General features: G+C 44.9%; 1 protein-coding gene across 1 annotated transcript; it reads right to left on the minus strand.

Annotated features, from left to right (window-relative positions):
* Positions 1-29: 29 nt before the first annotated feature.
* Positions 30-27,457, minus strand: prr36a (proline rich 36a). Its single transcript, XM_069697190.1, has 6 exons — positions 27,269-27,457; positions 13,190-13,893; positions 12,932-13,025; positions 6,836-7,014; positions 3,859-6,492; positions 30-1,771 (listed from the first exon to the last, which is right to left on the minus strand). Exons 2-6 carry the CDS (start codon positions 13,788-13,790, stop codon positions 642-644), a joined length of 4,638 nt encoding a protein of 1,545 aa, XP_069553291.1. The 5' UTR covers positions 13,791-13,893; positions 27,269-27,457; the 3' UTR covers positions 30-641.
* Positions 27,458-27,508: the final 51 nt, after the last annotated feature.

Below are 27,508 nucleotides of genomic sequence, written 5' to 3' on the forward strand. Positions count from 1 at the left end.
AGCAGATTTGATCAGGTTAAAAAGGGGGGGAAAAAAAAGATAAAAGAATAATAAAAATAAACAATGTGTAGCAGAAATAAATATATTTTTCTACTCCCGTTGCAACCTCTCCCTTGTTGGTTGGGAACCATTGAGCTACAGCACCACGTTTATGGGTCTTTCTCGGCTGGCAAAGCAATATCATTTAATGTGAAGCTTGGTGTACTTTAAAAAAGAAACTTTTTTTTTTAAAACATACTGGGAGCTATAATACAGTGTAAAATGACCCTTTACCATTTGGTGCAACGTGATCAACATCAAGTGAAATAATCTAGTTTATGTTTCTTAACAGATATTGTGATATTCATCTCCCCTGGTTATTGCCATTTGTTCCACTCATTAGCCAGCCTAAACGCTTATACACCTGTTCCTACAATGTGATTTGTATCAAGTGTGTCTATAGTCAAAGTAAAGAGTGCTGCTCTGCATTCATGTATACATCAACCTTCTGTGTGTGTTTGCATACTTAGACAGCACTCATGTCTTCTCCCCTGTGTGACTATTGTTAAAGTTTAACTGCAACATCTGCAGTACATTTGAAGTGTGTGTGTGTGTGTGTGTGTGTGAGAGATCTACACACACATGCGCACGCACGCGCCTCCTCAGTGGTGCGTCTCCAGCTCCACCACGGTCCACTCCCCCTGTGGGGAGCTGCCAGTGGCCTCTGGGGAGAAACTGCTCACAGAGGTGACGGTGGCAGAGGGAGGGGTGAGTGGAGGCAGTAAGCTGGGCCACAGGCTGCTCTCCAGGGGGCTCAGCGTGCCTCCTGCGCCTCCCGGAAGCAGCAGCAGGGAGGAGCAGCCGTCTCCGTTCAGCATCAGGGTCTGATTGATCAGCTGCTGGACTATGTCCACTTTCTTCCCCCAGTCCAGGTCCAGGGGCGGCGGTCGCTCCGGAGACTCGGGAGGGCGGGGGGAGGAGCCGTCTCCGCCGTGGGAGGGGTCGCTGGATGACTGGAGGGAGTCCGGAAGAGGAGGGGGGCTGGCAGATGGTGAGGAGTCTCGATGTTTGCCTTGGTCGGACGTCACCCTTTCAGAGCGGTCGCCCTTCTCTTGGCGCGATGTGTTGCGTTTAGGCTCCCTCTTCCCTTTAACGGGGTTCAGCTCATCGATTTCCTCTTCCTCATCTTCAGCCTCCTCTTCACTGTTCTCCAGGGCTTCGTAGATGGTGCAGAGGCCAGAGGAGGGGGACAGCACCACCGTCTGGCCTTTCTTCGACTCTTGCAGCTCCTGCTGCCACTGCATGATCTGCTGTCTTTGCTTCAGCTCCTCTTGCTGCTGCTGCAGTTGCAGTTCCAGATCTCTCCTCTGCTTCAGCTCCTCCTCTTTCCTCCGTTTTTGCTCCTCTTCCTTCTTTTTCGCCTCCGCTTGCTTCTTCATCTTCATCTCGCTCGCCGCCTCCTCCTCCTTGTTCCTCTTTATTTCTTCCTCCGCTTCCTCTTTCTTCCTCCTCTGCTCCTCTTCCTCCCTCCTCTTCCTCTCCGGCGCCGCCTCCTCCAGCGGCCTGCTCTGTTGCTCCCGGCGATGCTGCAGCTCCAGCAGCTGCCTCTGATGTTGCTCCAGCCTGCGGAGCTGAGGGCTCAGCGCCTTCTGCCCGGCACTCCTGGGCGGGAGGTCGGCACAGGTCAGCTTGGGCGGGGCGGCGGCGGCGGCGATAGGTTTGACGATGTCGTAGTACGTCCTGGGGTACGCCGAGTGGTCGCGGCGGTGAGGGTGCGTCAGTGCAGTGAAGCCTGTGTGTGAGAGGAAGTGGGAAGGGAGATTACAGTAGCGTGGTGTTATACAACAGAGGTCACAGGCAGCGGGGACAGTGACAGCAGTGCAGTGTGAGAACAAGCAGAAGGGTGTAAAAGGAAAGAGGGCGGCCTACGGAGGCTCGTACTTGAGGAAGGAAGGAATAGTGGAAGCATTGTGAAGCCGAGCCCAAACATCTGCCAGGAGCCTAGAGCGCCAAAGTGACCAGCAATTATTAGTTTTGTACTTTGAATAAAGAGACAGCGGGGCATTGTTTGCAAATTGTGCCGCAGCGACAGAACCAGCCTGTTAAGCATTCACAGTGGCGGAGCCACAGAGTTTAAAAACAGTGAACACACGGCAAAATGGTGACCCGAGCTGAGGTGACTGGGGGTGGTGACTGGGCCGGAGAAAATTTATGCAGAGAGCAAAAGTGCATACTTGAGGTGCTTTTTTTTGTGTTTTTTTTTAAATATCTTTTAAAAATGACAAGAGAAAAGAAAAAAAAAAAATGTATGTGCAAAGAAAAGCAGCCAAACTTCCTGTATATGCAATCGCCATCAACTGTAGTGAGACGTGACGTAAAACAACCACAGGAAAGCTTATTGCGTGCTTAAAAAGTCATCACCCATGAATGGAGTTTATAGTTAGTCAACCAGTGATGCATGCAAAAGCTCTCCATGCATTTACAGACATCCAGCATCTCAACAGATCTTAAATAATAGCTCGGCTTTAGAGGGAAATCAAGCTACAGCTAGACATTATTCTAAGTGCATGAAGTCCTAGAGCCGAGCTACTGGCTGACCCCGAACACACCACTCCAAAGAGATGAGATGAAATAAACTCATTGTGCAACAGTGACATGCATAAGCTCTGTTAACATTAATAAGGTGCTGTGAAACAGCGCAGCAGGAATGCTTACAAAAAAAATAAAAATAAAGGTAAGTAGAAAAGAGCTAAGACAGAAACACACCCACAGTGAACTGGAGGGATTTTACAGTAGTGGAGGAATGAGCAGAGTCGTTTCCTTCCCGAGGCCGGACGACGAGGTGTCGAGACTTCTTTGCTGCTCGAGATGGATTCGATCCTCGGGTGGAGTGGACGATCAGCTTGCGGCAGATTTATTCCCGCAATGTGATTTACAAGCCGGTTGAAGTCTTTGAAGGTTTGGGCACGAGGTTCACTGCTCATTGTGTCGAGATATAAATGGGAAGGCTGTAACTTGACTTGGAAACCTTCCGGGTTACAACCAAGTTAAGCGTTTGTGTCTCGCAAAAATGAAATTTTAATCCTTTGTGTTCGTGTGGATTTGTGTGCAAGACAAATCATCCATCGTGAAACTGCCTTGCACTCCACTCCCAAGTGCCCGTTTTAATAAAACTGTACGATGAGAGAGCACGTCATGGTAAAAAAAAAATCTAATCTTTATTTAAGGTTTTAAGGTTCATTAGTCAAAAAGATGGATAAACAAAAGAAAGGTACAATTTAAAGTGCAAGAAGATTGAGGGTAAGCAAAATTGCCTGTGCAGAGTAGGGGAGCGAAATCAACATGAATATACAATCAAAACTAAATTTCAGTTTTTAGCCAAGTTCAGTAAAAAGTACTAGGATAAATACACATGGAAACATGTTAAACAATTCATTCCACATTTCTTTTGTTATGGTTTTCCCTTTTTTTTTTTTTTTTTTTTTTTTTTCTTTTAAAAGAGCTGTAAACAGACAAGTGACATCCATGCCAGTTCAGGGCAACCACATGATTCTGTGGAACGGAAACAAAAACCCAGGCACACTCACAGAGTAAATACACATAGCTATTGCACATACAGGAATTGAAGCCATATACTCATAATGGAATTGTTATATTGAGGGAAGAGCCACTGCTGTCCTCGTTATATCTTCCCTTTTTTGCTCTCTGTTTCTTTTTTTTTTAAACTTTGATTTCATCCACCCCCAGAGATTTCAGGACAAACGCTGACAGCGAGAGCTACAACTGCGATGCTGCGGGGAGGCTGGAACGGGGCCGGGGCGAGTTAAGGGGGGGGGGGCATTACTTGAACTGTTAGGTAGATGAACAACTATACATTACCTGCATAAGGGTCCTCATTCTTTTCACATACAGTGGAATAGTAGGGAGACTGGTGGCTGTCAGGGTCTTCCTCTGGTTGCTGCAAGGTGCTACGAGTTAACGAAGGATCGGGGGCTTCCTCTGACTCCGCCGCCTCTTCCCCGACTTGCTCAGCTGAACCCGCTTCCCGCTTCCCACACTCGATGTACTGCTGCTCCGGGGAACGTGGCTGGGTGACGGGCTGCAGCGCCAAACCGGGATCCTTGGCCTCTTCGGGCAGCTCCTCCAAGGAAAAGATGCCGGGGCTCTTGATGCAGCTCTCCCCTGTGGACTGGGCGTTGGAGTTTGACGCTGTGGTCGTGGTGTCAAAGCCGTAAGATGCCAACGAGGTAGCTGAAGGTGGAGTTGCATCCCCACCTGCGCCACCCACCGCCTCCAACATATCCGCCTCCTCTCCCTCTTCCACAGTGGACAGGCAGCGCGGAGCTGCAGACTGGCCGTCAAAGGTTGCGTGGCCGACTGCTGGAGTCTCCAAGGAATCGTCCAGCTGAGCTTCTCCCTCGGTGTCGCTCGCTTCATCTTCCGTTACCGAGGATGAGGAGGGGTTAGAAGTGGGGGCAGTTGCGGGGCCTCCCAGGACTTCATCAGCAGGCAGGGTCTCTGGCTCCGCCTCCTCCTCCTCCTTGTCCTCTCTCTCCAGATGGATGCCCAGGTCCTGGTAGTCTAGGTCGGGCTGTGGGGAAAGCATCGGGGCTTGTGCAGCTTGAGACTGGAGTTTCCTGTCACGATTGTAGTCGCCCAGTTCCTCAAGTGTGCTGGTCTCACTGCTCACGAAGCTGGACAGAGACATTCCTGGGGCGGAGAGGACAGCTGGGGCCGAGGTCTGCATCGGTGCCGGGCTGGACTGATCGATGCACATTTGGGCCTCGAGATTTTGTGGCTCACATCTGCCAGGCGAATGATAGGGAACTTCTTGGGTTTCAGGAACAAAAGGAGCCGATCCCATTTCCAGCCAGGCTTGAGATGAGGTCTGAGTTGGGGTCTCAGAGTCTGCTTGCCAGGAGTCTGCTAAAGGGTTTGCTGCAGCCTCTCCTTCCACCTGTAGAGGTTCAAGAGGTTCTGCCCAGGGATCAGCAAACGGGTTTGGTTGGTCCCACTGAGCAGCCGGAGCAGAGGGCAGCATAGGTGGGGGAGGAGGCTGAGCCACCCTATTCAAGTTGTCCAGCCGTTCGTCCTCGGCAAAGTCATCTTCATCTGCATTCCCGTAGCTTTCTAACCCGCTCTCCGTCACCCCTTCACTCGCCATTTCCACGTCATCATCGTCCTCCTCCTCTTCCTCCTCCTCCTCCTCCACGTCATTGTCATGTCTGGGTCTCTGTGGTTCGTCTGCCCGCTCTGAGCCCACGTCCATGTCACACACCCGATCATAGTCATCCTCATCCTCATCTTCGTCCTCATCAAAGTCATTCACTGGTATATCAGGAACCTTCTCGAAGTCAGGTGAGCCTGCTGAGGCCCCCTCCATGTCAATGGCTCCTTTAAGACTGCCGTCTCCCAGATCATCCATGCTCTCTGTGCCCTCCAGGACACCAGGAGCACTCAGTTCAGATGCGCCCTGCTGGCTGCCGCTTACTTCCTCGGAGTCCAGCTCAGAGAGCAAGGCGCCACTAGCTCTCCAAGCAGACCCCCCCACCGGTCCAGCTGACCCCGGACGAGACTCCTCTGTGGGTTGTGTGGTTCCACTCATTTCAGACACAGAAACCAGCTGGCTTCCCTCCCTCTCCTCTTCATCTTCCTCCTCATTTAGATTGGTGGGAGAGTCCATCTGAGGAATTGCAGTTGCTGCTGCCGAGGGGGCTGTAGATGTTGAAGGGGTCTGATCCGTTAACAAGTAAAGAGTCTCCTTCGATGTGTCCGAAGGGAAGGCCACGGGTGACAACGTAGGGCGAGCTGGGGAAGGGATCTGCTCCTGTGCCGTTAACGGGGGAGGACTGCTTTCTAACCGTTCCGTGGGGGGAGACGTTCGTGGCGAGGTTGTTCCGACGGGGCTTTGTGGAGGAGAAGGAGCTGCTTCATGGCTTTGAGTGGCCTCTTGAGGTGCCACCACTGGTGTGGTGTCCCGGGCCAAGACTGGGGTAGGGACCTCCTCTGGTGCCGAGGCAGATGATCCTCGTAGTAAGGCAGCTGTGGCCTCTGCTTGTGTTGCTGCTAGTGCTACCACTGGCGTGGCGGCGGCGGCACCACCCCGTGTTTCTACAGCAGGTGTGGTAGTATTTGAAACTTTCGTTTTCTTGGTAGCAGTAAAAGGTCGGACAGTCTGGATGGGTTTGGGTGCAAGTTTGGTTTTGGAGGTGCCACTGTTTGCAGGTTTATTGGCAGGGGAGGCGGGCGGGCTTCGACCAACGAACGGTTTGTTGAGCGCAGGGAAGCGCACGGGAGCGACAGGTTTCTTTGCGAGAGCAGGTTTTGCAGGCTGTTGAGGTTTGGACTGTGACACCTTGGCGTCCGCCGCCTTCGTTGTTGTTGACCACTTGGAAGCGGCGTTGAGCTTTGCGGTGCCCATTGGTTTAGCGGGTTCCGGGTTTTTGGCAGCAGCTGATGTTGGAGCTGTTGTTGGCTTCTTGGCCACTGCAGTAGAGGGTGGTCGACTGACATCTGGGCCAAAAAACACACAATGTTACCTACAGGTAAAATATTGCATCAGCTCATATTTTTTTCTATTAAAAATTCTTTGTAGACAATGATGTAAAGTTGAACTATCAAATATAGACTGGAAACAAAAACACACGTTTCCAGTCATTCATAGAGCAGCCAACATCAGGGGAACTGCATAAATTCATTTTTTTTTTTTAAAGACAATCATAACACCTTGCCAAGACTAAAGTCAACATGCATTACAGATATTTTAGGCCGTCCAGCTAAAAGTCGTCACGCGCGTTTGTGCCGTCCAACTTAGAAACAGCTTTAGCATCTCCTGGTAAGAACAGCGCCCCCTCACCTTTCTTAGCAGCAGCAGTAGTTTTAGGAGGCTGCGCTGCTGTGGTCCTGCCAGCAGATGGGGCTGTGGTGACTCTGGAAGCAACAGCTTTGGCTGTTGCAGTGGTGGAGGGCTTGGTTGGAGCTGGGGTCCTGGATGTGGTGGATGTAGGTCGAGATGTTGCGGGAGCTGTGGCGGGCCTGGAGACAAAAAGAGTTGTTCGAGTGACAATATAGAAAAAAACAAAAACCCAAAACCAAGGAGCTTAATTTTTGTGATCGTTCACTGTTGCTGGCAAAAATCCAAACACGAAATCTGATGCCACCTTTATATGCATTTACAAGCGTAAACAAATGACCTGCTCACAAAAGCAATTTCAACAATGGGAACACATTAACACATAACCTTCTATCTATAGTCACCCAAGAACTCTTTCATTCTTCAGCCACTATCATGAAATAGAAAGATGGGAGGGGATCAGGGGAGGAATATTTGAGAAGCTAGTCAAGCAGAGTGAGACAGAGAGAGAGAGAGGGATTAAAAAAAAAAAAAAAAAAAAAAAAAAATCAAGGACAGTTAAAGAATATGCTTAAAAAAGAGGGAACAGGAGATCATAGCTAAGGACACTCACGGCAGGCGGGAGGAGGGAGGAGGGGGGAGTACGGGGAGAAAACAGTCATTAAATCTATCCTGTACTAATCTCCTGCTCAGTCTGGAGGAGTTCTTGTGTGACACTGCAATAATCCACTCAATCACTGCAACAAGCCAAAAATTCCTATCCCCAGGCTTTGCTCCTGTAAAAGGCAATAGGAGAGAACTATAGCGCAAAGTCCTTCACGATATATCTGCCCTCAGGATATACACACACAGCACACGACATTACGCAAGTTAGCCGACTTTTAACCTGTCAATCTTTGCTCTTTTTTGTGCCACTAATGCCACCATGGGCTGCACTCTGTCTGGAAGGTTAATTTACTTGATACACACCAATCAGTGAAAAGGAGAAAACTCTTAAAAACCACATTTATAAATAACAAAACCAAAACCTTATCCCAGCCCAATCTTTACGCTACACAAAAATGGACCAAGGCCCAAAAACACCATTACTTTTTCGCGACTATCCTGCTTGAGTCGAGTTGCAGAATTTTAGGTCAAGACTCTCAAGTCGGATGTTATCAGGACCTGACAGTGCAGCTAGTTGGTCTTAACTATTATAATGAAGTTTGATTTAAAAATGGATGTCCTCAAATGAGAAGTGTTTGCTTCTGTGTGCCACGTTCCTTGGGGCTTGACGAAAATACAATCCAATTGAACAGTTCTTCCACGTATAAATGTTCTTTCATCATCTGCCCAAAGCCTGAAAAGATGCAAGTCTGTCTGCACTACGAGAACATTGCAATGCAGCAGATTTTCCGCCACATTTGACCCGATTCTGAAATGTTGCTTGTGCTGTGCTACACTGGGCTTTGTGAAATCTCCACAGTACTTTTGCCTTGTCAGGCTCCAAGAATTTGACATAGTCTGTGCTGTAATGCACTTCTTCATCGGCTATCCTACAAACAAAGTCAGTCGGTCAAATGAGCGAGTCGTCGGCCGGAGGCAACACTAGTCCTCCATTCTATGCTTTAACACTGGTTTGTAAAAACAATGCCAAACCTCAGCGCTGGAAATAATTCGTATGACATCTGTTTCTAACGGTACAGATCGACTTGCCTTCAGGAACTGTGCAGGTCCCCCATCAACAATTTCACCAATCTGCATTAATGTCTTCTTTTTGAGTTGGTCTGCTGATATGGTTGTTGATGTAAACATGAACTGGCAAAGACACAAAGACTTTGATGGCTTTCAGTGGGATAACTTGCCTGCACACGGATGCCGCTCCCACATTACAATAACCATAACAATGACCATTTGTTTCAGACACGGACTCGCAGCTACGATATTTTGTAATTGGCTGAAAGTGAGAAAATGAGGGCCAGTTAGTGATGGATATTGTATATAGAGGGTAAAGGAAGTTCATTCATAGACGAGACAACCCAAACCCCTCCCTATATTGTTTTATGATGAGTCATAACCTATAAAGATTTGATCCAGGGGGACGGCACGGAGAGCAGAAGACAGACTCACTAATGCCTGCACTCAACACACTGTCAGTGGGTGGTGGCTGGTGGTTCTGTTGTTGGTGTATTAGTATGGATTATATTTCCTGCCAACAGAGGGTTGAAATCGATACGAACCACAGTCCAAAAGGAAGATGAGAGGCACTAAACGGCCATCTATGTGATTTCAATGACCAAAGACGAGGTCTTCTTGAGGGCAAAGGCCGACTCTGGAGCAAGTCTCGGATACTTTTATGGGCTTTCATTTCTTTTCAGTCAATATTCACAAGTGTTTAGGACAGATGCAACACCACAGTCATGGATTAACAGACTAAGCAGCTGTAACATCTGTTTTGCCAAAACTGAAAGAGTAAACATGAGCCAGAGGGGCTTTGTTGAAGCCACACCTTCCCCTGATATCCATCCATGACTCCAGCTTCCCTCTCGTTCTGTCTAAAAATCACAGCTGGGAAGCTAGACTCTCTTGGCACACCAGCTTCTGTAGATTAAATTATTCTGTTTTAATAAAAACAAAGAAAGGAGAGCCAGGAGGTAAACATGCGCCATGTTCCAGTAAGCTCACATTCTTCTGTCTGTGCCCTTTTTTTTTTTTTTTCTTCCTCTCATCACTTCAATGGCCCCCTCCGACACAACAAAAGGAAATCGAGCACCCTAACAATGCCCTGTTTGGCTTGTAGGCTGTCCAAAACTATCTGATTTACTTCTTCCTGAGAGGAGCGCACATTCCTCAGGCTTGTGTGGGCCTTCAGTTATCTCCTTGACAATAAAGAGCGAAGGCCTGAATCAGCTCTGCGGAGAGCTTAGATGAAATGTTGCTGCCTAGCAAAAGCCGGGTAGACAGTGTTGACTCTTACGAAGCCCTGAGCACCCACTGTCACCGTGATAGATGCTGTGGGCCTTTTCTGTTAGTACTGTAATCCTGCTCGGTGCCAGAACTGTCGGGGAGAAATTACATAGTTTTATCTCCGAAGGAACAACACAGAACAAATCAGGAGATGATAAAAGTGACCAGAATGTGGGTGGTGCAAAGTAAAGCCGTTCCTGTAAGGCCAGTGTACTCGTTCTGGGGTAATTTTGACAGATTCTCCATTAAAGCCCATTGAGTTTGTTTTTTTTAATAATGAGGATAGATTCTGTAGACATTAAACATACTGTCCAGCAGCAAGTACATTCATTCCCAATGGTGCGAGTCTGAATGTTAAACATCTTACAGACTGTTCAGTAACACGACGCCTTAATCACCGTCCTCGTGGTGCAAAACTGCATTCTGAATTTGACAGTGTGTTTGCAGCTAAATGATGAATGGCTTTGAAAGCCAGATGGATGTGAAGGCTCTAAGGAGGGCTTTAGGAGATCTTGGCTAAATGCCAAACACTGTACATGTACAGAAGGCAGAAAAAGGGATAAGGGGGCAGTGAAGGGAGACTGAAAGAGGGGACGGGGTGGACAAAGACTGATTGCCCAGTCAGTGCAAGGACACCATGGCCCATCACTGAAGGAGAGCAGAGCAAAGCAGGTGCCAGATTTTACAACATTTGGCATCAATATCAACTACCAGTGGGACAGATATCCTGCTGTCCTTCATACGGTAACCTAGAAACCCTTAAATATCAACACGCAACTGAAACAGTCCTGCCTAAACTGTGTAGAATGCGAGTGTTCGGCATAAATTTTGCATTTCCTGCCTCTCCATCATATCCTTTTAGCAAATCATATTTCCATCTTCCCTCTACACAAATCCCATTTCAAGGAGTTCATAGTCCAACACAATCACCAAACCTCAGTGTCATGAACTCTCTGCTCCAGTAAAAGTACAGTAATCTCTGAAAATTCAATATGTTTTCATTTCTCCCTTTGGGCGAACGTTAATACTTCATGAAAGAGGGCTGCCTTTCTATTGGCCACAGGCAGCGTGCTACTACACCAACAGATCTACATGAAAGATTTACCAGGGAAAAACTAAAAATGTTTATGGGTTCCTGTGTGACAGTTTGGCTACCAGCGACTGCTGTTGTCACAGCAATATGATAAACAATACAGCAGGGCTGGAATTACAACCAAGAGGCGACCCAGCTATTGTGTTGGCTAAATAATCTCATTGGGTAGTTTGCCAACTGCTTTAACACGATCAAATGTTGCATGTGTTGATATGGAAGGTTAGAGCTGGAGCAGCGGTCATGAATAATGCACGTCTTGTCTTGAGCTAAGAAAAGGTTTGTTGCCGTTACCGACCGACTCGGCCAGCACAAACCGCAACACTGGCTGAAGTGCACGACACCGCCACGGTTGCTACACAAAGGATTCAACACGCTACCGGCTCGAGCATCACACACACACGCCCACACACACACACACACACACACACAGGTGGCACAAAATGTAACATCCATCATGTGTCAGAGGAGGCAGACACCTGCTGCTATTCTGCTGTTGGGAGCTGATTGCCTGATGTTACTTGCCAGGGACTCGGCCAGGAAGAAATAACGAGGATGACGTGCCGCTGTAATCAGACTCCTCCGCTTGAGATGCCTCCTCTAATTAATTCAGAGGGTGAGCTTCTCTTTGTACACATCCTGCCACCAACACAAAACACACGGTACAGAACATCCAGAGCAGCCGTCGTCACCTTGTATGACCTCCGTCACCCTGCACGGTCTACGTTAGGTTGAAAAACACAGGGAGTAATGTCAAATGAAGGCATGTAGAATTAGCTGATGAAGTCATTTATCGAACCAAAACTACACCCACTCATTCGTTCAAGCTTCTCTCGTGTGAGGATGTGCATGCTGCTCAAGTCCAGCAAGTATAGTAAACGCTGTATTGGATTACCAATGCTGATGAGATTTACTTCTGCATTAAGGTAGCAAAAGTTATGGGATTTAATACAAAAATATATTAGTTTTGATGTAGCCATGGTATCAAAATGATTAAAAAAAAAAAAAAAAACATGTAAAAGTCCTGCGCTTTAGGCTTTAAGGTACAGAAACGGGTGCTGGGAGGACACGGTTAGGCATTTACAGCAAGAACATTTGCTTATAGCCAAAAAAGAAAGCAATGAGCGCATGCTGCTGTCTGTGCTGCTTCAGAGGATGGTGATGTAATATATGACTTCTTAATCTAATAAGAGAGCATTAAGAGGAAAGACGAGTGGAGACAGAATCTAATCAAGCCTCTCAGTGCAGAACATTACATCCTGTGGAAAGATGTTGGATCGGTGTATTATGGATCTGATTATCCATAACCTTTAAAGAGAGACCATTTCATTTACACAAATGACGATCACTTTATTCAAGTTAAAAACTTGTAATCATATCATTTTAAAAACGTTGGATGAAACATTATTAATCATTAATGTTTGGCTCTCTGTTGAAAATTATATTCGGGAACAGATGATACAAGCATCCATTTCCCTTTAAAATGATAAAACATTTGCTTTTTTTTAAATTAACTTTCCAGTCAAAGTGGCAGCAAATGAGCAGGTCAGCTATGAAATACAAAAAAATTAAAAGGGTCATCGGAGAACAGCACTTTCACAGAGTTTGGTCCAACTACAGCACTTTCTATCCAAACCACCGGCCCAGTAGGAGAGGGATTATGATCCAAGTCAACAACTCTCTGCCCTGGGGTGGTGGGTCTGGTTTCTGCCAGGGGGTCTGATTGAGACAAAGCACTAGTTCTTCACTATCACTGGCTCTGTAAAGGCCCTCTGTCTGAGGTTATTTCTGTCAACATGACACACACTTGAAGTGAAATCTGACTCAATAATGACCCAAAGACCATAATTGACATCAATCCCAACGGCTCCTTTTCAGAGCATCAAGATAAACAAAGTCACCCTCTCATCCAGATTATACGGGTAATCACCAAGTTCAGAAAACGAGAAGCAAAATAAAGGGGTTTTCCCAACCACATCGTTTTGTTCAAATGGTCTGATATGGCGCCATCAGGCCTGTAAACTCTTCAGCGCTTGTTCCCAGTTTGTGATAGGCATCCATACCTTGTGGTTTTGGAAGAAGCAGCACCAACAGCTTTAGTTATGGTTGAAGTGTTGGGTTTTGGAGCAGTGGAAGACGCTGTTCTGCTGGCAGCACCTACAAAACAACAAAAAATTAGAAGACAATGAAATCACACACCAAAAAAAAGTTTAAGCATAGGTTGTCAACTATAGCAAAAAAAAAAACTGAAATGCTTTTTAAAGGAGTTGGAGAAGTTTATTATGATTTAATTTAATTTGACTAAAGTCCTTCAGACTCACCTGTGGTTTTGGGTCTCGCTCCGTTAACAGTCTCAGTTGCTGGTCTCCTCTTAGGAGTGCCATTGGCTGTTGTTGGTTTAGTACCATTTGTTACTGTAGCAGCAGCAACAGAGGTAGTCCTGGCAGGTCCGACAGGCTTCTTGTCAGCCACTCTACTTTGGTTCTTGGGTATGGAGGACCCTGCTGCTACACCACCTGGTCTTTTAGGTACAGCTCCTACTGATGATGATGATGATGCTGCTGCTGCTTTTGCCGTTGTCATTTTCTTTCCTGCAGCTGCAGACACATTGTTAGAGGATTTGACATCATTCACCTGGCGCTGCAAGGCAGTACCTGGCCGTGAGCTGGATCCAGAAACCCCTGCAGATTTTGCTGTGGCCTGTGTTTTACTTCCAACAGCTTTTGATTTGACTTTGGGCTCTGCTGCCGCTGGCTTGCCATTGGCCTTTGGAGCAGTTGCAGGTGCTGCATCATTTGCTGCTTCATTTGCTGGTTGAGATGGCGCTTGCTCTGTTACGTTGTCCTGCGATGAGGAGTGCTCTGCTTCTACTGCAGTTTCAGTGGGCTCTGGTGTTTCCATGTTAACCCCATCCGGTTTCATTCCCTCCTCCTAAAAAGGTGTTGCCGCCAATGTCTCTGCTGTTGACTAACTCTGGGGGCTTCCACGTGTCTCAAGTGGCCAGTTCCTCTCGCACTGTATTGCCCTGTGGGAGAACAAGTGAACAAGGGAGAACGAGGGAAAACCCGTATTAATCTCCAGGCTCCATTTTGACAACAATGTTCATTTTCTCTTTCTTCACAGTTTCTGTCTTCTAAAATACCGAGTTCTCTGCCAAAGGAAACACCATTTATGGTAAGGGGCCTCATTGGAATTTGGGGGGAGTTTGAAACAACAGGAAATGAGCAGCTCGAGATGCCAGCAAATCGTCTCTCTAAAACCAGTCACTCTCCTCCACTGTGAAAATAATGCAGCATAAGGAAATGAACTAAAAAAAAAAAAAAAAAAAGATTACTATTAAAATACCACAATATAAAGGCAGAGTGTGTGGTTTTATCTGTACATTTTAAACATTTAAAACAAAACAAAACCGTTGACTTTGACATTACTCCAAACATCTTGAAACTTAATAGGGAAAAGCTGTGGTTTGGGATTGCCGAAAGCCAAGAAAGGCTTCACAATCTCCTGACATGACACCAAAGGATGAGAAGGTGGAAAATAAGCACCAAAAGGCCGATTTGTTGGCCACCGTCTTCCTCTGGTTTGAGCAGATGCAGATGGTAATCGTTACGTCACCCTATAATTGCTGAAAAGATTTGCTGTGCTGGAAGCGGAAAATCTGAAGTCAATGCGGATTACAAGAATCTGTGGTAAAGAACTGCAGAAAAAGAAAGCATAGAGCGAGATGTGGAAGATGTTAAGTGTCAGTCGGGTCATGCAGATCTTTAACTCAATAACCACTTTGGTCAGGTTTCTCTGAACAGAGCGGTTAACGGATCCATTAAATGTATATTCTCCTCCCTCAACCGTCCTCTTCACCCACAGTCCCCCATTCCTTCTCCACTCGGACCACAGCTCTCTATCCACCCCCCCTCCTGAATACTTGTCTCCTTTTTTCTAAAGCCAGGTATTCCTCTTTACTCCTGAGTCACATCCCCCTCTCCCATTAGATCTGCTCCTGTGAATCTAGTTAGTAAAGCTCTGAAAATCCCTGAAACAAGATATGCAGGAAAGAGGAACTAAAGTTGAACAGGAAAAGGACAAAGACCCACTATTATAAAGAGCAAATGCTGAAACAGCCAAAGCTTTAAATAGTAGAGTAAAGCTGCTTTTCTACAATAGTAACTTGATGACGCAAGTCTGGTGTCCAATATGCGCTACCCGTTGTTGTTTTTTTTAAAAGGAAAGTTTTCAAAAGTTGTAAAAAGGTGACTGCCATTGTGTGGTGATTGTTGTAATTTAGATGTGATGTTAAATCTGTTTGGGGAATCACCAAAATGTTTAGCATTGTTGTAAATGGTGGACTTCAGGTTTTGGACCTTTAGTCTATGCTTCTTGAAATGAAAAGCTGCTTTGAGGAGTTAGACACCTGCTGAGAGCAAAAAAAAAAAAAAAAAGTTTCAATGAACATTGAGACATGACACTACTCAGTACATTTGTAAAAGCCACACAGTGTAAAATAACATTAGAGTACATGAACCTTTGCCTTTAGGATGGTAAATGAACTTATTTAGAGAATCTGTATTATTCCCAATTGACATATTCGGGTTAAAGATTTTTTGTTTTGTTTTTTTAGAGAAGCCATGCTCATTCTCGTCCAAAGGTCAGAACAGTTTAGTTACAGTTACACATTAACATCTGAGGTAATGACACTGTAACATTGGAAACTTTTGTTGTTTTTGAAATCCTGCTCCCACTATAAAAAGGTCTCAACTTTTTGGTATCAGTGTGCTGGGGGTTACTTCAGACAAAAACAGAAATTTATGAATCTTAAAAAAAAAGAAAAAGAATTGACCATTTGTTTCCAATTCTGTCAGAACTTATGAAACACTCCACACAAACATCCATACCTGCACATCAAGTGTTTAAATCACACTTAATACAAAAAATGTAGTCTTACGCGTTGTGTCATTAATGGGAATGTTACAAACTGGGACAGTTTCCCTCACTGCGTTCACTCTGGCTGGCTTCTATTGTATTTCTTGTTATCCTCGGGTCCCTTTGGCTGCAAGTCTGGCACAAAAAAGAAGCCAAGTCATGGAGAGCAGCATGTCGTCTTTCCAAAAAGCCTTAGATTTGGATCAATTAGCTAAATGTGCAGCGCTCTTGGAATGCTGCTGAAAATTAATTCAATTAATCAGAAGGTACTGAATCCATTAGTATTTGGGAGCAAAACAATCAAGAAAAAAAACGAAGAAAAAAAACGAGCCAGTCTTTTTTTTTTTAATGCCACTGATGTTAGACTAGGCAAATGAAAAAGAGCCCGTAAAGAAGTAAAGCTAGTTCCACATCAGTCCTTACACACTTCAATCTTGCAGTGTTGAAATATTGATTTAAAAACATTTATATGGAGTTCAAACTTGCTCTTTGAGAAAACTGGGTGTCTCCTTAAGTTTTTGCTCAAACAGGAGGGAGCTGCAAAAAAAACTAAACAAAAAAAACAAAACGTAAAGTGCAGCGCACAGTAGTGAAAAGGGAAGTTTGACTGGCACTGATGTGCATGACACGGTACAGTTTTACCAGTGCAGCTACTAATGCCACAGGTTTAGCAGACAGCACTATTATTCAATTCAACTTTATTTATATAACGCCAAATCACAACATAGGTTATTTCATGGCACTTAACGCATTAAAGTCCTTACAGCAAGACTTTACAATATTATACAGAGAAACCCAGTTCCTCATGTGACGACCCCCTTCTGGGCAAGTAAAAGCATCGTATCTGACCAGCTGACACCTTACGACGTAGGACAGAGGAGGGGGGGGAGTGAATGGATCATTAAAATCTCATCCAGACAGGCATGCACCGATAAGTGCCGTTTTACTAAATTACAGTCAAACTGCTCTGCAGCGCCCTGGTGTTCAGTTTCATATCCATTAGAAAATGTCACACTTGACATCAAAACACTCAATTTGTAATTGTACACCCAGCAGGGAACCCGAAAAATGACTGCACAATAATACCAAAAGAATAAAAGAACAACTCCCCAGAAAGTATTTGGCTCCTGTTCTGTCAGTCCACATTTGTATAAAAAAAAGAAAGAAAAAAAACCCTCCCAAGTTTACTCGAGTCCAAAATCATGTTCACAGCACAACGTGCCTTCGTAGTAGCCAACTCCACACAGATAATATCACAATTACTTTAATAACAGTGGTGAAAATTACAATGTATTGTGAAGAAGGCAAAAAGGCCAAAAAAGGCTAGAAAACTGCAGCAAGATGTGCTAAACCAAAGCGGTAGAAGAGTGTGCGTTTAAAATTGTAGTCATTACTTTGAAACATTGTTGAAGGGAGTTGGTCTCGACAGAGAAAGCACTCGATAGCATTTCCATTCCACTTGAAGAGAAATACGGCCGTACGGGTCATTAAATCTCACTCCTAACATCTGTCTACAGCCATTTTGATTACGCCCGTCGTACCCCATCTCTTAGTCTCGCCCTCTACACGTCCAGAAGCGGTGTCTGACAAAATGGGTCACTTTTAATACCGTGTTTAATACAAGCAGAGAGGGATTTAGCCGTGTTGAAGCATGGCAGGGGTTTGGAATGCATTGTGCAGACTGCTGCTGGAGGAGGAGGTGGTGGAGGAGGAGGAGGGGGGGGTCTGCTGGCACTGATGCTTGAGCTTAATGTCATCTGTACATTTACCCCGAACAGTTATCACCGGGCTGAAACTACACAAAAACGGCAAATCGACAACACGTCAGGCGTTTAACAGATTGACTGCGTGTCTCACATGTAAATAAATGAAAGCACAAGTCAGAGAAGTAAATTAGGAACGCATTTCAAAAGTTCAAAAGACTATTTCTTTCTTCGGTGTGTTAGAAAACAAATCTTGGCTTTGATACTTGATTAATTATTCAAGTACTTAAAAAAAAGAAGAAGAAAAAAGAAAACAATCATTTGTCCCATCTGGAGAATTTCCTGCTTTTCTTTGCCAGACGTGAGAGCATTTTGGACTGCTGGCTGGGAGAGGGGGAAAAAAAGAAAAGAAAAAAGAACCCATTTACAGATGTCACTTTGGGCAGTGGCCTTTATAATTTAAGTGCATTGCAAAAAAAAAATACCAAAAAAAAATGTCTACCACCATTTTGCAAATAGCTGAATCAAAATGATCGAGCCCAAAAAAAGAGAGAAAGATCATTACAAGTGCAAGTAATTTAAATGGCTATTTTCATGTCTAATGTTGAGTTCAAGTAATAATCTCTCAGAGTTTTATTTAAATTAATATCTGTTAAGTCACGCGAGCCTGATGAAAGCCCTCTCATTGGCGACATTCCTGAGAAAACTCAAGCGGTTTCAGTCACTGAGCAGTGGTTGTTCCATCTGACAAATGTACACAGAGCTAATGCAACAATCTCGCCCTTCGGAAAAGTCACGCCCAATAAAACCCAGCTGCAGTTGGAGACAGAGGCGCTGCTAAAGAACCCAAAACTGACATCTTTGAGATTCTTACTTTAAGATTCATGTCAACTGCATCTGCTTCAGTTTCATTATTGGTCATGAGTGCATGCCTGTAGCAGCAGCGGTGCCGAGAGCACGTCCAATCCAAGCCATCCACATCGCAGCCCTGCTGAGTTCTTCTGGACTCCCCGGAGCTACTCTGTGACAGCTGGCTGTGGGTGATCATGTGTGACCGAGTGAGGAGTGGATGGGTCAGAGGGAGACCAATAAATGAGAGTATGCTGCGTGGAGGCAGATGATGGAGCAGTGGGTGAGGACAGTGTGAATGAGGAAAGAACACGTAGAGAGAAAAATGTCACGGTGAAAACTGCCACTCCTGCATTATTTAAATTCCACAGACATTCTCACTAGAACCACTCCTTTGGCCCGTTAAAATGAGACGTCCGTTTGTTCATTAACTTCCCTTTTGGTGCGTGTCTGAGGCCGAGGCATGTAGAAGACGGGGAGAAACACGGGCAGTATTCAGTGCAAGCGAGTGGACGCCTGTGTGCATGCAACTGCGAGGCAAGAATGAAAGCGCCAGCCGGAAGAGGGTGGTTGAGTCATGCAGTGGACTGAAGAGCAAAACAAGTGGTTAGATAGCAATTGGGGAAGGAAGGGATTCTCCAAACCTCCAGCTTAATCTTCAGCCTGAACAGAGAGGAAGCAGAAAACTGCTCGCTTTTACTCAATTCCACTATAATCACCACTAACAACAACAACCTGCAGAAGTTACAGAATCAGCCAGCAGTCAAGAACCTAAAAGCAAATCCAGGTTGGTAAATTGATCAGCCTCCTGAGAAATGGGAGGCTGAGTGTGTAAATGGCTGCTTCTCCTGACCATACAAGGCAGTAGTGCCGTTTCTGCTGGATCACTGAGTGTTTAGATCACACACATACCAGGTGACAGAGAGACACAGACAGAGAGAGTGAGTGAGTGAGAGAGAGAGAGCGCATGTGAGCTTAAGCTTTTGTGAACACGCACAGCTGACGAGGGCACATTATTTATTATTTAATAGTTGTGTCAATCTCAAAATGCCAAGACACTCACTCTAAAACAAAAACGCATAAACAATGCGTCTTGGCCAAGAAAAAGGGGCATTTATCAATAAATAAGTTCTCCTGTGAGGGTGGCCTTCCGTGTATCAAAACTAACCAGTGACTTCTCCAGTTTGGATTGATAAAGTCAGTCTCCTGTACAATGAGGTCAAAGCGAGAGAGAAGGATGCTTGAGACGTAAACGGCAGCAAACGCTCAAAAGTAGAGGAGCCACTTCAGACCTGGTTTAGCTGAATGTATTTGCAAATAGTAATCAAGTTATCTAGCTTTCAGTCCACATAGCGGGCAAAATAAAATGAATTACAAAACAGTCTGTGTTTAAAAGGTCACTGTGATATACCCTCCTGCATCCCAGCTAACCAATTTAACATAATTAAATCCTAAAATGATGTATAGACAGCTTGCACCAGGTTGGAAACAAGCAATAAATAGGAAGTCAGTGAAGGATGTCTGTCGGTGTTGCGATTTAATGATTGACTTTCTGTAGTGTCCCACTGACTTTGAAAAGCAACGTGTTCAAACAGCCACTAATCACTAGATTCAAGGTTACAACACACACGGAGACACGAGCCTTCTTTCTCAGTCTCATCGTAATGTCTTACTAAAACAAATCCTGTACGGACATTTTTATGAAAAGATTACACAACTGCTCTTCTCTTTCTAACTGTGCGTGTTCCTAATTAAGGGGCCGGTTCCTCAGGACAGCTTTGTCAGAGCATTATACGCTGACCTTCACGATATCACAAACACTCAAATCACAAAAAACAGCTTACATCACTTTGTATCTGCATTAAAAGTAACAAGGGCAAGCATGGCATGCGTGATGGGACCCATAGTTGCTGCTCATCCCTTCATGAACCAGGGTTTCACTGCCAGAACCACGTCTTCCATTGTAGATGTTGTTAAAAACAAATGCAAAACTAAGAACTAGCAATGCAATTGTAACCTCAACGTAGATCTGTCTAATAAAGAATTTCAAAGAAATAAGTCAAACATATGAATAAGAAAACGCTTGCTGTTCTGAAATGGAAAAATCCATTAAAACAAGCAATTATGTAAAACTGCTTCCCACCAACATTTTGGTGGATCATTTGTTTTTGTTCTACAAATACAGGAGTGACAAAATTCAGGGTGTGTATACCAACGAAAAGGAACTCTATCATTAATGATCTATTTCCGACTTCTGTTGTCAACATCCTGTAGTGGATGTTGCATTTGTGGATAAATGCATCACACAAAACCGCAACCTGAACACTTTCCCTCTCCAGCCTGATGAAGTCTCTCTGGGAGGGGGAGGGGGTGGAGGAGGTTATTCAGGCTGAGACAAAGGCAAATAAAACACACACACACACACACACACACACACACACACACACACACACACACACACACACACACACACACACACACACACACACACACACAATCAATAGATCTGATTTGTAAATTCTATAATAAACCAACGAGAGCTTCTAGTGACTTAACCACAAAACATAATGACAAAAGAAGTATTAAAAAAAAAAAGTGTAAAAGCCAAGAATGCCATCAAACTCTTTCAAAAGCTTTAGAGTGATGCATTTTCAGAGTTCCTGTTGTTGGTGATTTTTGTCTTGGCCACCATTAAAGCCGTTCGTTGTCACTTTCCCCGGCATGTCTCTTGATGCCGGCGGATAGACCTTCTCTCTTTGTGTGTAGAGGGCAGCCCTGCCAACACGGGCTCCTCACCCCTCACTAAAAAACTATCGAGGAGATGAATGGCACTCCATGCACCTCATTATCTGCAGACAAAGAACCACATTAACCCTCTGTGATCTTGCAGCTTGGTTGGTTTCTGTTCATCTGTCCAAATAACAAGAATGTGTGCAAGTATTGACAAGAACCGCATCACTATATTCCATCACAAGACTGCATTTGCACGAACAAGTGCTTGTCCGGAATAAGCCAACATGTCGTCTGCAAATTAAATTGACCCAAATATCTTTGAGGGAAAAAAACAACCAAATCCCCACATTACTGAGCAGTAATTTCTCAAGACAAACTGAATATGAAATACACAAAATCCAAACCGCGTACTGCTAGGAAACAGGCATAAGACACAACATCTTGACACAGTCCTTATTTACAGCTTGACAATCTTCCATGTTGGGAAAACCCTTTAAGTGCTTCAATTGGTTTCTTTACTATAATATGCATATTTATTCTAATTTGTTTACACATACACGCAGCTATTTTGTTAAAAAAAAAGATCACATGCTAACATGTTGAGGACGTATCTTTCAAATGCCGATCGAGACCAAAGACATTAAGAAGTCTTCAACTCCAGATTTCCACTATTGCAACCTGTTCCCTACTTTAAACTTTATTTTACATAATCAGCACAGATTAAAATAAAAAAAAAAAAAAAGGAAATCAATTAAGAAAAACAACATTTAGGGTGCTCCGTGACACAACACAGTCAATGCTAATAGCAGAGAGAGAAAAAAAACACTTTCATGAAGAGGGGGTTGGGCTGGATTTTAAGCGTGAAGCTTATTCTAATCAATTCCATACAGGACACCAACATGTGCTAATTGACTGTAAGCGTCTCAATGAGGCCATACGGAGCAGGTGGTGAAGTGAGGCTACAAGTTAAGTGGACAAAGTGAGTTTGAGGGAGTGGAAGTGGGGCGGACTCCCGGCTACTGGCAGAGCAGTGGGGCTGCGGAGAAGTGGGCTACAATCTGCTCTAAAACTGGCAGGGCTTTCAAAAAGCAAATGTCCAGGCCCCGCTGTCGTTACGAAAAGGTTCGACGGTGGAGCGAATCAAGGCAGCATGGTGGTGTGGTCACCATGCAGGGAAGAAGGGACAAACAAAGTCACCAGAAATTACAACACGTGCAATCTTTCCGTGTTTGGGAGTAAGAACGGAGTTCACCATTAGGGTGCTATCAGGGGGAGGGTGGGCAGACAAGCCCCATTGTCTGCACCGCACACTATGCGCCCCCCTCCGGCAGGGTGCCGTTGGGGGTGGGTGGGTGTTTACGGGATTAACTGGTGCAACAGGACGGAGGAGCAGCTGGCATGAGCAACTTCGCCCAGAGACATCAAACGGGCGTCCGAAGGTGAAAGAGGGACGCATGACGCCCTTTTTGATACAGCAGACATGCATATCGCGTTGATGTACTGAAGACACATTAAACCATTCAAGCGTATCATAGCAACGTATTTACCCACACAATGCAGAGGCTCCCATATGAAGCCTCATAACACGTCCATATTGTAGCATTATACAGTTACACGTAAAGCTTCACTTTCACATCACGGTTGCTCTTGCGCACTTGCTTTCTCCCCCACTTGTCGACATGCCAATGATAGTCGTTTGGATTATTACGTTTATTGAAGCATCCCTTTAAAGACTAAAAGTCCAAGTAGTGTCCAATCTCTTATCCTACGTTAAATAATTTTTTTTTACAAAAAGTCAACAAACTTTCAACCAGGCGTGCTGCAGCATGAGGCTCATACCAGTTTCCTGCCAAAGACCTGATCCTTGATATCCCCTCTTCTTTTTCCTTATTACTTGCTGCTTTCCACACCGAACTAAAGCAGACAGAGGAAGTTGGAGAAGACTGTGCAGGCTTGAAACATTACAATTTGAAACAGTACCTCCTTTTCACATCATCACTGTGTTAAAAAAAATAAAAATAATCCTTTGATAGTTTCTGCAACTTTAAAATCAACATAAAAACAAAAAAACACTAAGCAATTCTGTTTAGGTTAATTGGCTGTAGAGAGGCCAGCGCTGTTTTGCCATATCAAAGCCTGCCAATAGCTGCGCTTCTGTTTACCAGCCAACTGGCTACGGACAAGTGGGCAGATAGTCAATATAATGCTGGCGAGCCTGCGGGTGAGATCGGTTACCATGCCTGTGACTGGGCAGGGTGAGTCGAAGCGAGATGGACAGTGATCCCTCACCTCGCCTACGTGCCTCTTTGACAGCCGCCCCAAACCAACAGCCACGCCCCACACCACACATAAAACACACACATTAATAAATACACAGGGCCGAGTTTCTCATAAAGAGACCGAGGACGGTAACAGGATATGCCCAGCCTGTCCAAAACAAACACACACCCCGTACTGCTGCCGTGCACTTTGATCAATTACTAAATAGATCGAAACACACAACAATGCCCCAGCAGAGAAAGCAGATACACACAGCAAATAGAGCCACTTCACTACTGGCTTTTACCCACGCTCGCATGTTTTCCCATTATCTACAATTATGTCACTTCACAACGCTGAAACACGCACCCATGAATAATAGATTTTTTTTCTTTCTTCAAACTACTGGTCCGTACGTAGTCTACAACAACATGGCACAGTAAAATATATCTTTGGTTTGGCCTTCAAGGCCAAAGTGAGCGAAAAAACAGACTTTTAAAGTGCTGAATAACTCTTTCAATAATTACAGTGCACTGAGCCCAGCTTCGCAGTCCCAGACAGACCGAATGCCTAAAAATGCAGCGCCAGCGTCCATTGCTTTATCCTAATGGGCAGGAGAGTGCCAGCCTCCAGACCACAGTGATGAGAGTTACAGCACCGCACCGTCTCACAGCTGACAAGCAGAGAGCAACACGAGACACACTGCAAACTTTAAGGGTCAATGATGAAATATATGTCAGCCCTGAATTCCTTCCTAAACAGATGCAGTAGGGCAGGCGAGAGTTCGGATTGAATTTCAATGGGTGTGGGACCGAGGCTGACGCTGGTTCAGGACTGAAATCAGCCGACTCCCAAGTAGATGCAAATGTTCTGCGCAGGGGTTGTGCTTTCCATTCTGCGGCCCTGATTTTTGAGTTGGTGTTCAGACTAAGGACAGGCAGGCTCTGGGCTCTCAGAAATGTTGATGGATAATTGCTGATAAGGCATAAAGTCATTGGTAAGTACATTCTGTTCTCACAGTGTGCGATCAGGATGGAGAGGAGATTTGAACCCTTGACCCCAACATCTAAAACCACCATCATAACTTCTCACAGCTGTTTCACTAATCTAAAGGATCCCACGCTAAACTGAATAAACAGAACAAATCCTCATCCATTAGGCGTACGAATCCCACAGCATATCACACCATTCAAACAAAGTGAAGCTGGGACTTGAGCCAGTAGATAGCTACTTTCATTGACCCAACACCTCAGATAAAGGCTGTTCACACCTGCAATGGTGGCTTGACGAGCCTAAAAGTCATTCAAGTAAATACATTCAAAGAACTAGAGGTATTTCAAACACAGGACAGGTACGTCACCCAGTCACAGACCATCAGAGTTGACTTGTTTCCTCATGTTAAACAGCCAGTCACACGATCTCACATGGTGCAATGTCAACCACCTGCATTTCTCACAGACAGTCGTGCCTTAAATAAACAACAACAACAACAACTGTAGTCAGGTCATTAGGTGCCACAGCCTCAGTCATAAATGAAGCTTTAAAATCCACAAGGCAGAAGTACATACGAGGAATAAGAGAAATGATGTACAATGAACTTGAATTTGTGAATGTGCTGTTGAGAAGAGTAGAGATTTTAAGGTACAATAACTTTCTGCAAAATGCTTGGACTTTCCTCTTTTAAAACCCCCTCATCCAATCCCTTCCGCTTTCGTAAGGTTATAGGATGCAATGAAACGAGAGAACTATTTTGAGCTCCTCTTTTACTTAGCCGTGACCTGTAGGAATAGGGACAGGATACAGAGGTGTGGAGAGGGGAAGTAGCTGTGCAGCACAAAAAACACAGCTGTGTCCCTTTTCACAGGATGGATCTGGCAAAAATGTGGTTCTTTCATAGAACCCGAAGGCCGAACACAAACTGCACCTGCTCAAAGAGATGAAAACTATTCAAATGAAGATGTTTGAATAACCTTTGATGTTCTTGTTGAGGTCCTGGACACCCGGGGCTCTCTTTAAAAATATAAAAGCCACAGTAACCTTTAATTTTATGAGAATTGCTAAGCAAACATCATTTTCATTTGATAATGCTTCATAATTCTGCAACAGAAAATGGCATAACTGCTTTAAAACATGATTAAATACAGCAGATTTTCAAGTGCACTAGATTTGAGACTGACAGCAACAATACTTCTTACCCAACAATACTAGCTGGGTCATAGTCTAAAAATCGCATAAAAGGTCTAACAAAAAAAAAAAAAGAAGAAATCAGAACTTCTGGGGTGTTCTTGTTGATCCTGAACATAAGTAATGCCATGATGTAGAAAAACATACTTTACAATAGCATTTTAGCAATCAAAAATATTATAATACTTTATTTGCTGAAAAGGGTTGCCTCAACAAACCATACCTGATGGTGCCATTACTAGAAACTAGTGAACACGGGATTTTGGGACAGCGGCAACGACAAATGACACACCAGTTGAGTCCTTGAAATTCAGGAAAAAGACTGCAATTCTCTGCTACTTTCTGAGGAGCCTTTCAAATCGGTCTGACTTTGACATTGTGACAAATTCAGACCTGAAAGCACATCTTACAGGATTCAGCCATTGAGATAGGACCTGCACTGAGCCCTCGGAGCTTAGCCAGACATAAGCAAGAGGATGTTGCGGGGGCATGTGCCAGGCTCATTCACACATGGTTTCACACTCAGGTGACAAGTTGGGCTTTGGGAGAAACGCATGCCCCAGTCCAGTAAAGGTCCACGTGTCAAACACAGATTGGAAGCCAGCGAGATGGTCCCTGGTCCTACAGCCTACATCCAAATCCTGCCAACCAACACCCAGTCAAGTCCGAAACACAGAGATTATGCAATGTAGACTCGGGAGCCAAAAGCAGGACGATAAACGGCATCACTGAGATCTGCAGACGGTGCTGTCTGATAGTCTGCCTTAAATACTGCTCTGCCAAGTGGTGAATGAGATCACTCCATGTGTCGGGATGCAAGTATAAAAACAGAGCTTGGTGGGAAAGACACGAGACGCAAGACTTAGATGAGCGGCCAAGAAAAAAATAAAATAAAAAAAACAAGATGCATGCTACTTCAAAACAACTTTCTTATGGAAAAATGATTCCAACATTTTAGTAAAGTGACTTCGACCGCTCTCAAAAAAAAAAAAAGTCTAGATATGAACTGGAAAAAAAAATACAAAATCCTTTTTTAAAAACAGCCCATCTTAAAAGATAAAAAATATTAACATGTCTAACGCTGTCAGATTGCTCATGCGGGGATCTGTCAAGGACCCCTAGGCGGTCCTCACTTTGAGAACCATTGTTTTGAGACTTTCTATTTGGTTTTCCGAGCCTGAAGTGGAGCTTTGATTAAAAAAAAAAAAAAAAAAAAATTAAAAAAAACATTTGTCTCCGAGAAACAAACACGCTGAACTCTCCCCGGTGTAGCAGAAGGCCCAGTCGAGCCTCACAGAACAATAGCAGGGAGCGTTTGGGCGGCTTGATGTGTGTGTGTGTGTGTGTGTGAAGCGCACGAAGCCAGTCAATAAAATGAACGCGATATCATTGAGGATGGTGCCAGCTGAGCGCCGTACCACCGTGCACCCAAATAAAATGTCTTAAATCGGAGTAAAAACACAAACCTCTGCCCAACCGTTCCGTGCCATGCTAACGTTACTCATCCATCGCCACTTCACGCCACAAAGAAACGGTATGAATTAAAAACAAAAAACAAATGCGGTTTGCTTCATTTAAAAAAAAAAAAAAAAAAAAAAAAAAAAGGGACACTGAAAGAAGGAGGGTGGGCTTCTGGACACACGACAGTAAATTTGGAGGCACTCGGCGGTAAAACACTGGACGAAGAAAGGATGTTTTCACTTCAACAATTCCGCTCGCGGGAGAAACGTTACAACGTAGTAAACCGCCCGTTACCTTCCAACCGTCGACTCCGCTCCTCGAGACTTCCCGGAGAAACAAACCGTCCCTCCCTTTCAGCCCGGAAACGAGCTGAAATGCACTAAATATGTCGACAGAGCTGTAAATTTCTGCGAACAAACAATAGAGCCGCGCAGTGTAAAGCGGCTGGCGTCCCTCTCCGCGTCCTTCCCTCCACGTTAAAGCAGCAGCAGCAGCGGCGGCGGCGGCAGCGGCGGGCGGCAGCAGGCGGCGGCG

This window comes from Brachyistius frenatus, unplaced genomic scaffold (assembly GCF_029030835.1).
Source record: "Brachyistius frenatus isolate BFR_SWC_R1_liver_20210118 unplaced genomic scaffold, ASM2903083v1 Contig_23, whole genome shotgun sequence".
Lineage (NCBI taxonomy): Eukaryota > Metazoa > Chordata > Actinopteri > Embiotocidae > Brachyistius > Brachyistius frenatus.

Coding starts and splice junctions, on each gene's coding strand:
- prr36a (XM_069697190.1), bottom strand. CDS start 13,790: ATGAAACCGGATGGGGTTAACATGGAAACACCAGAGCCCACTGAAACT. Junction 7,015..12,931: donor GCTTCTTCCAAAACCACAAG/GTATGGATGCCT, acceptor TTTTGTCTCCAG/GCCCGCCACAGCTCCCGCAA. Junction 6,493..6,835: donor TACTGCTGCTGCTAAGAAAG/GTGAGGGGGCGC, acceptor TTTTTGGCCCAG/ATGTCAGTCGACCACCCTCT.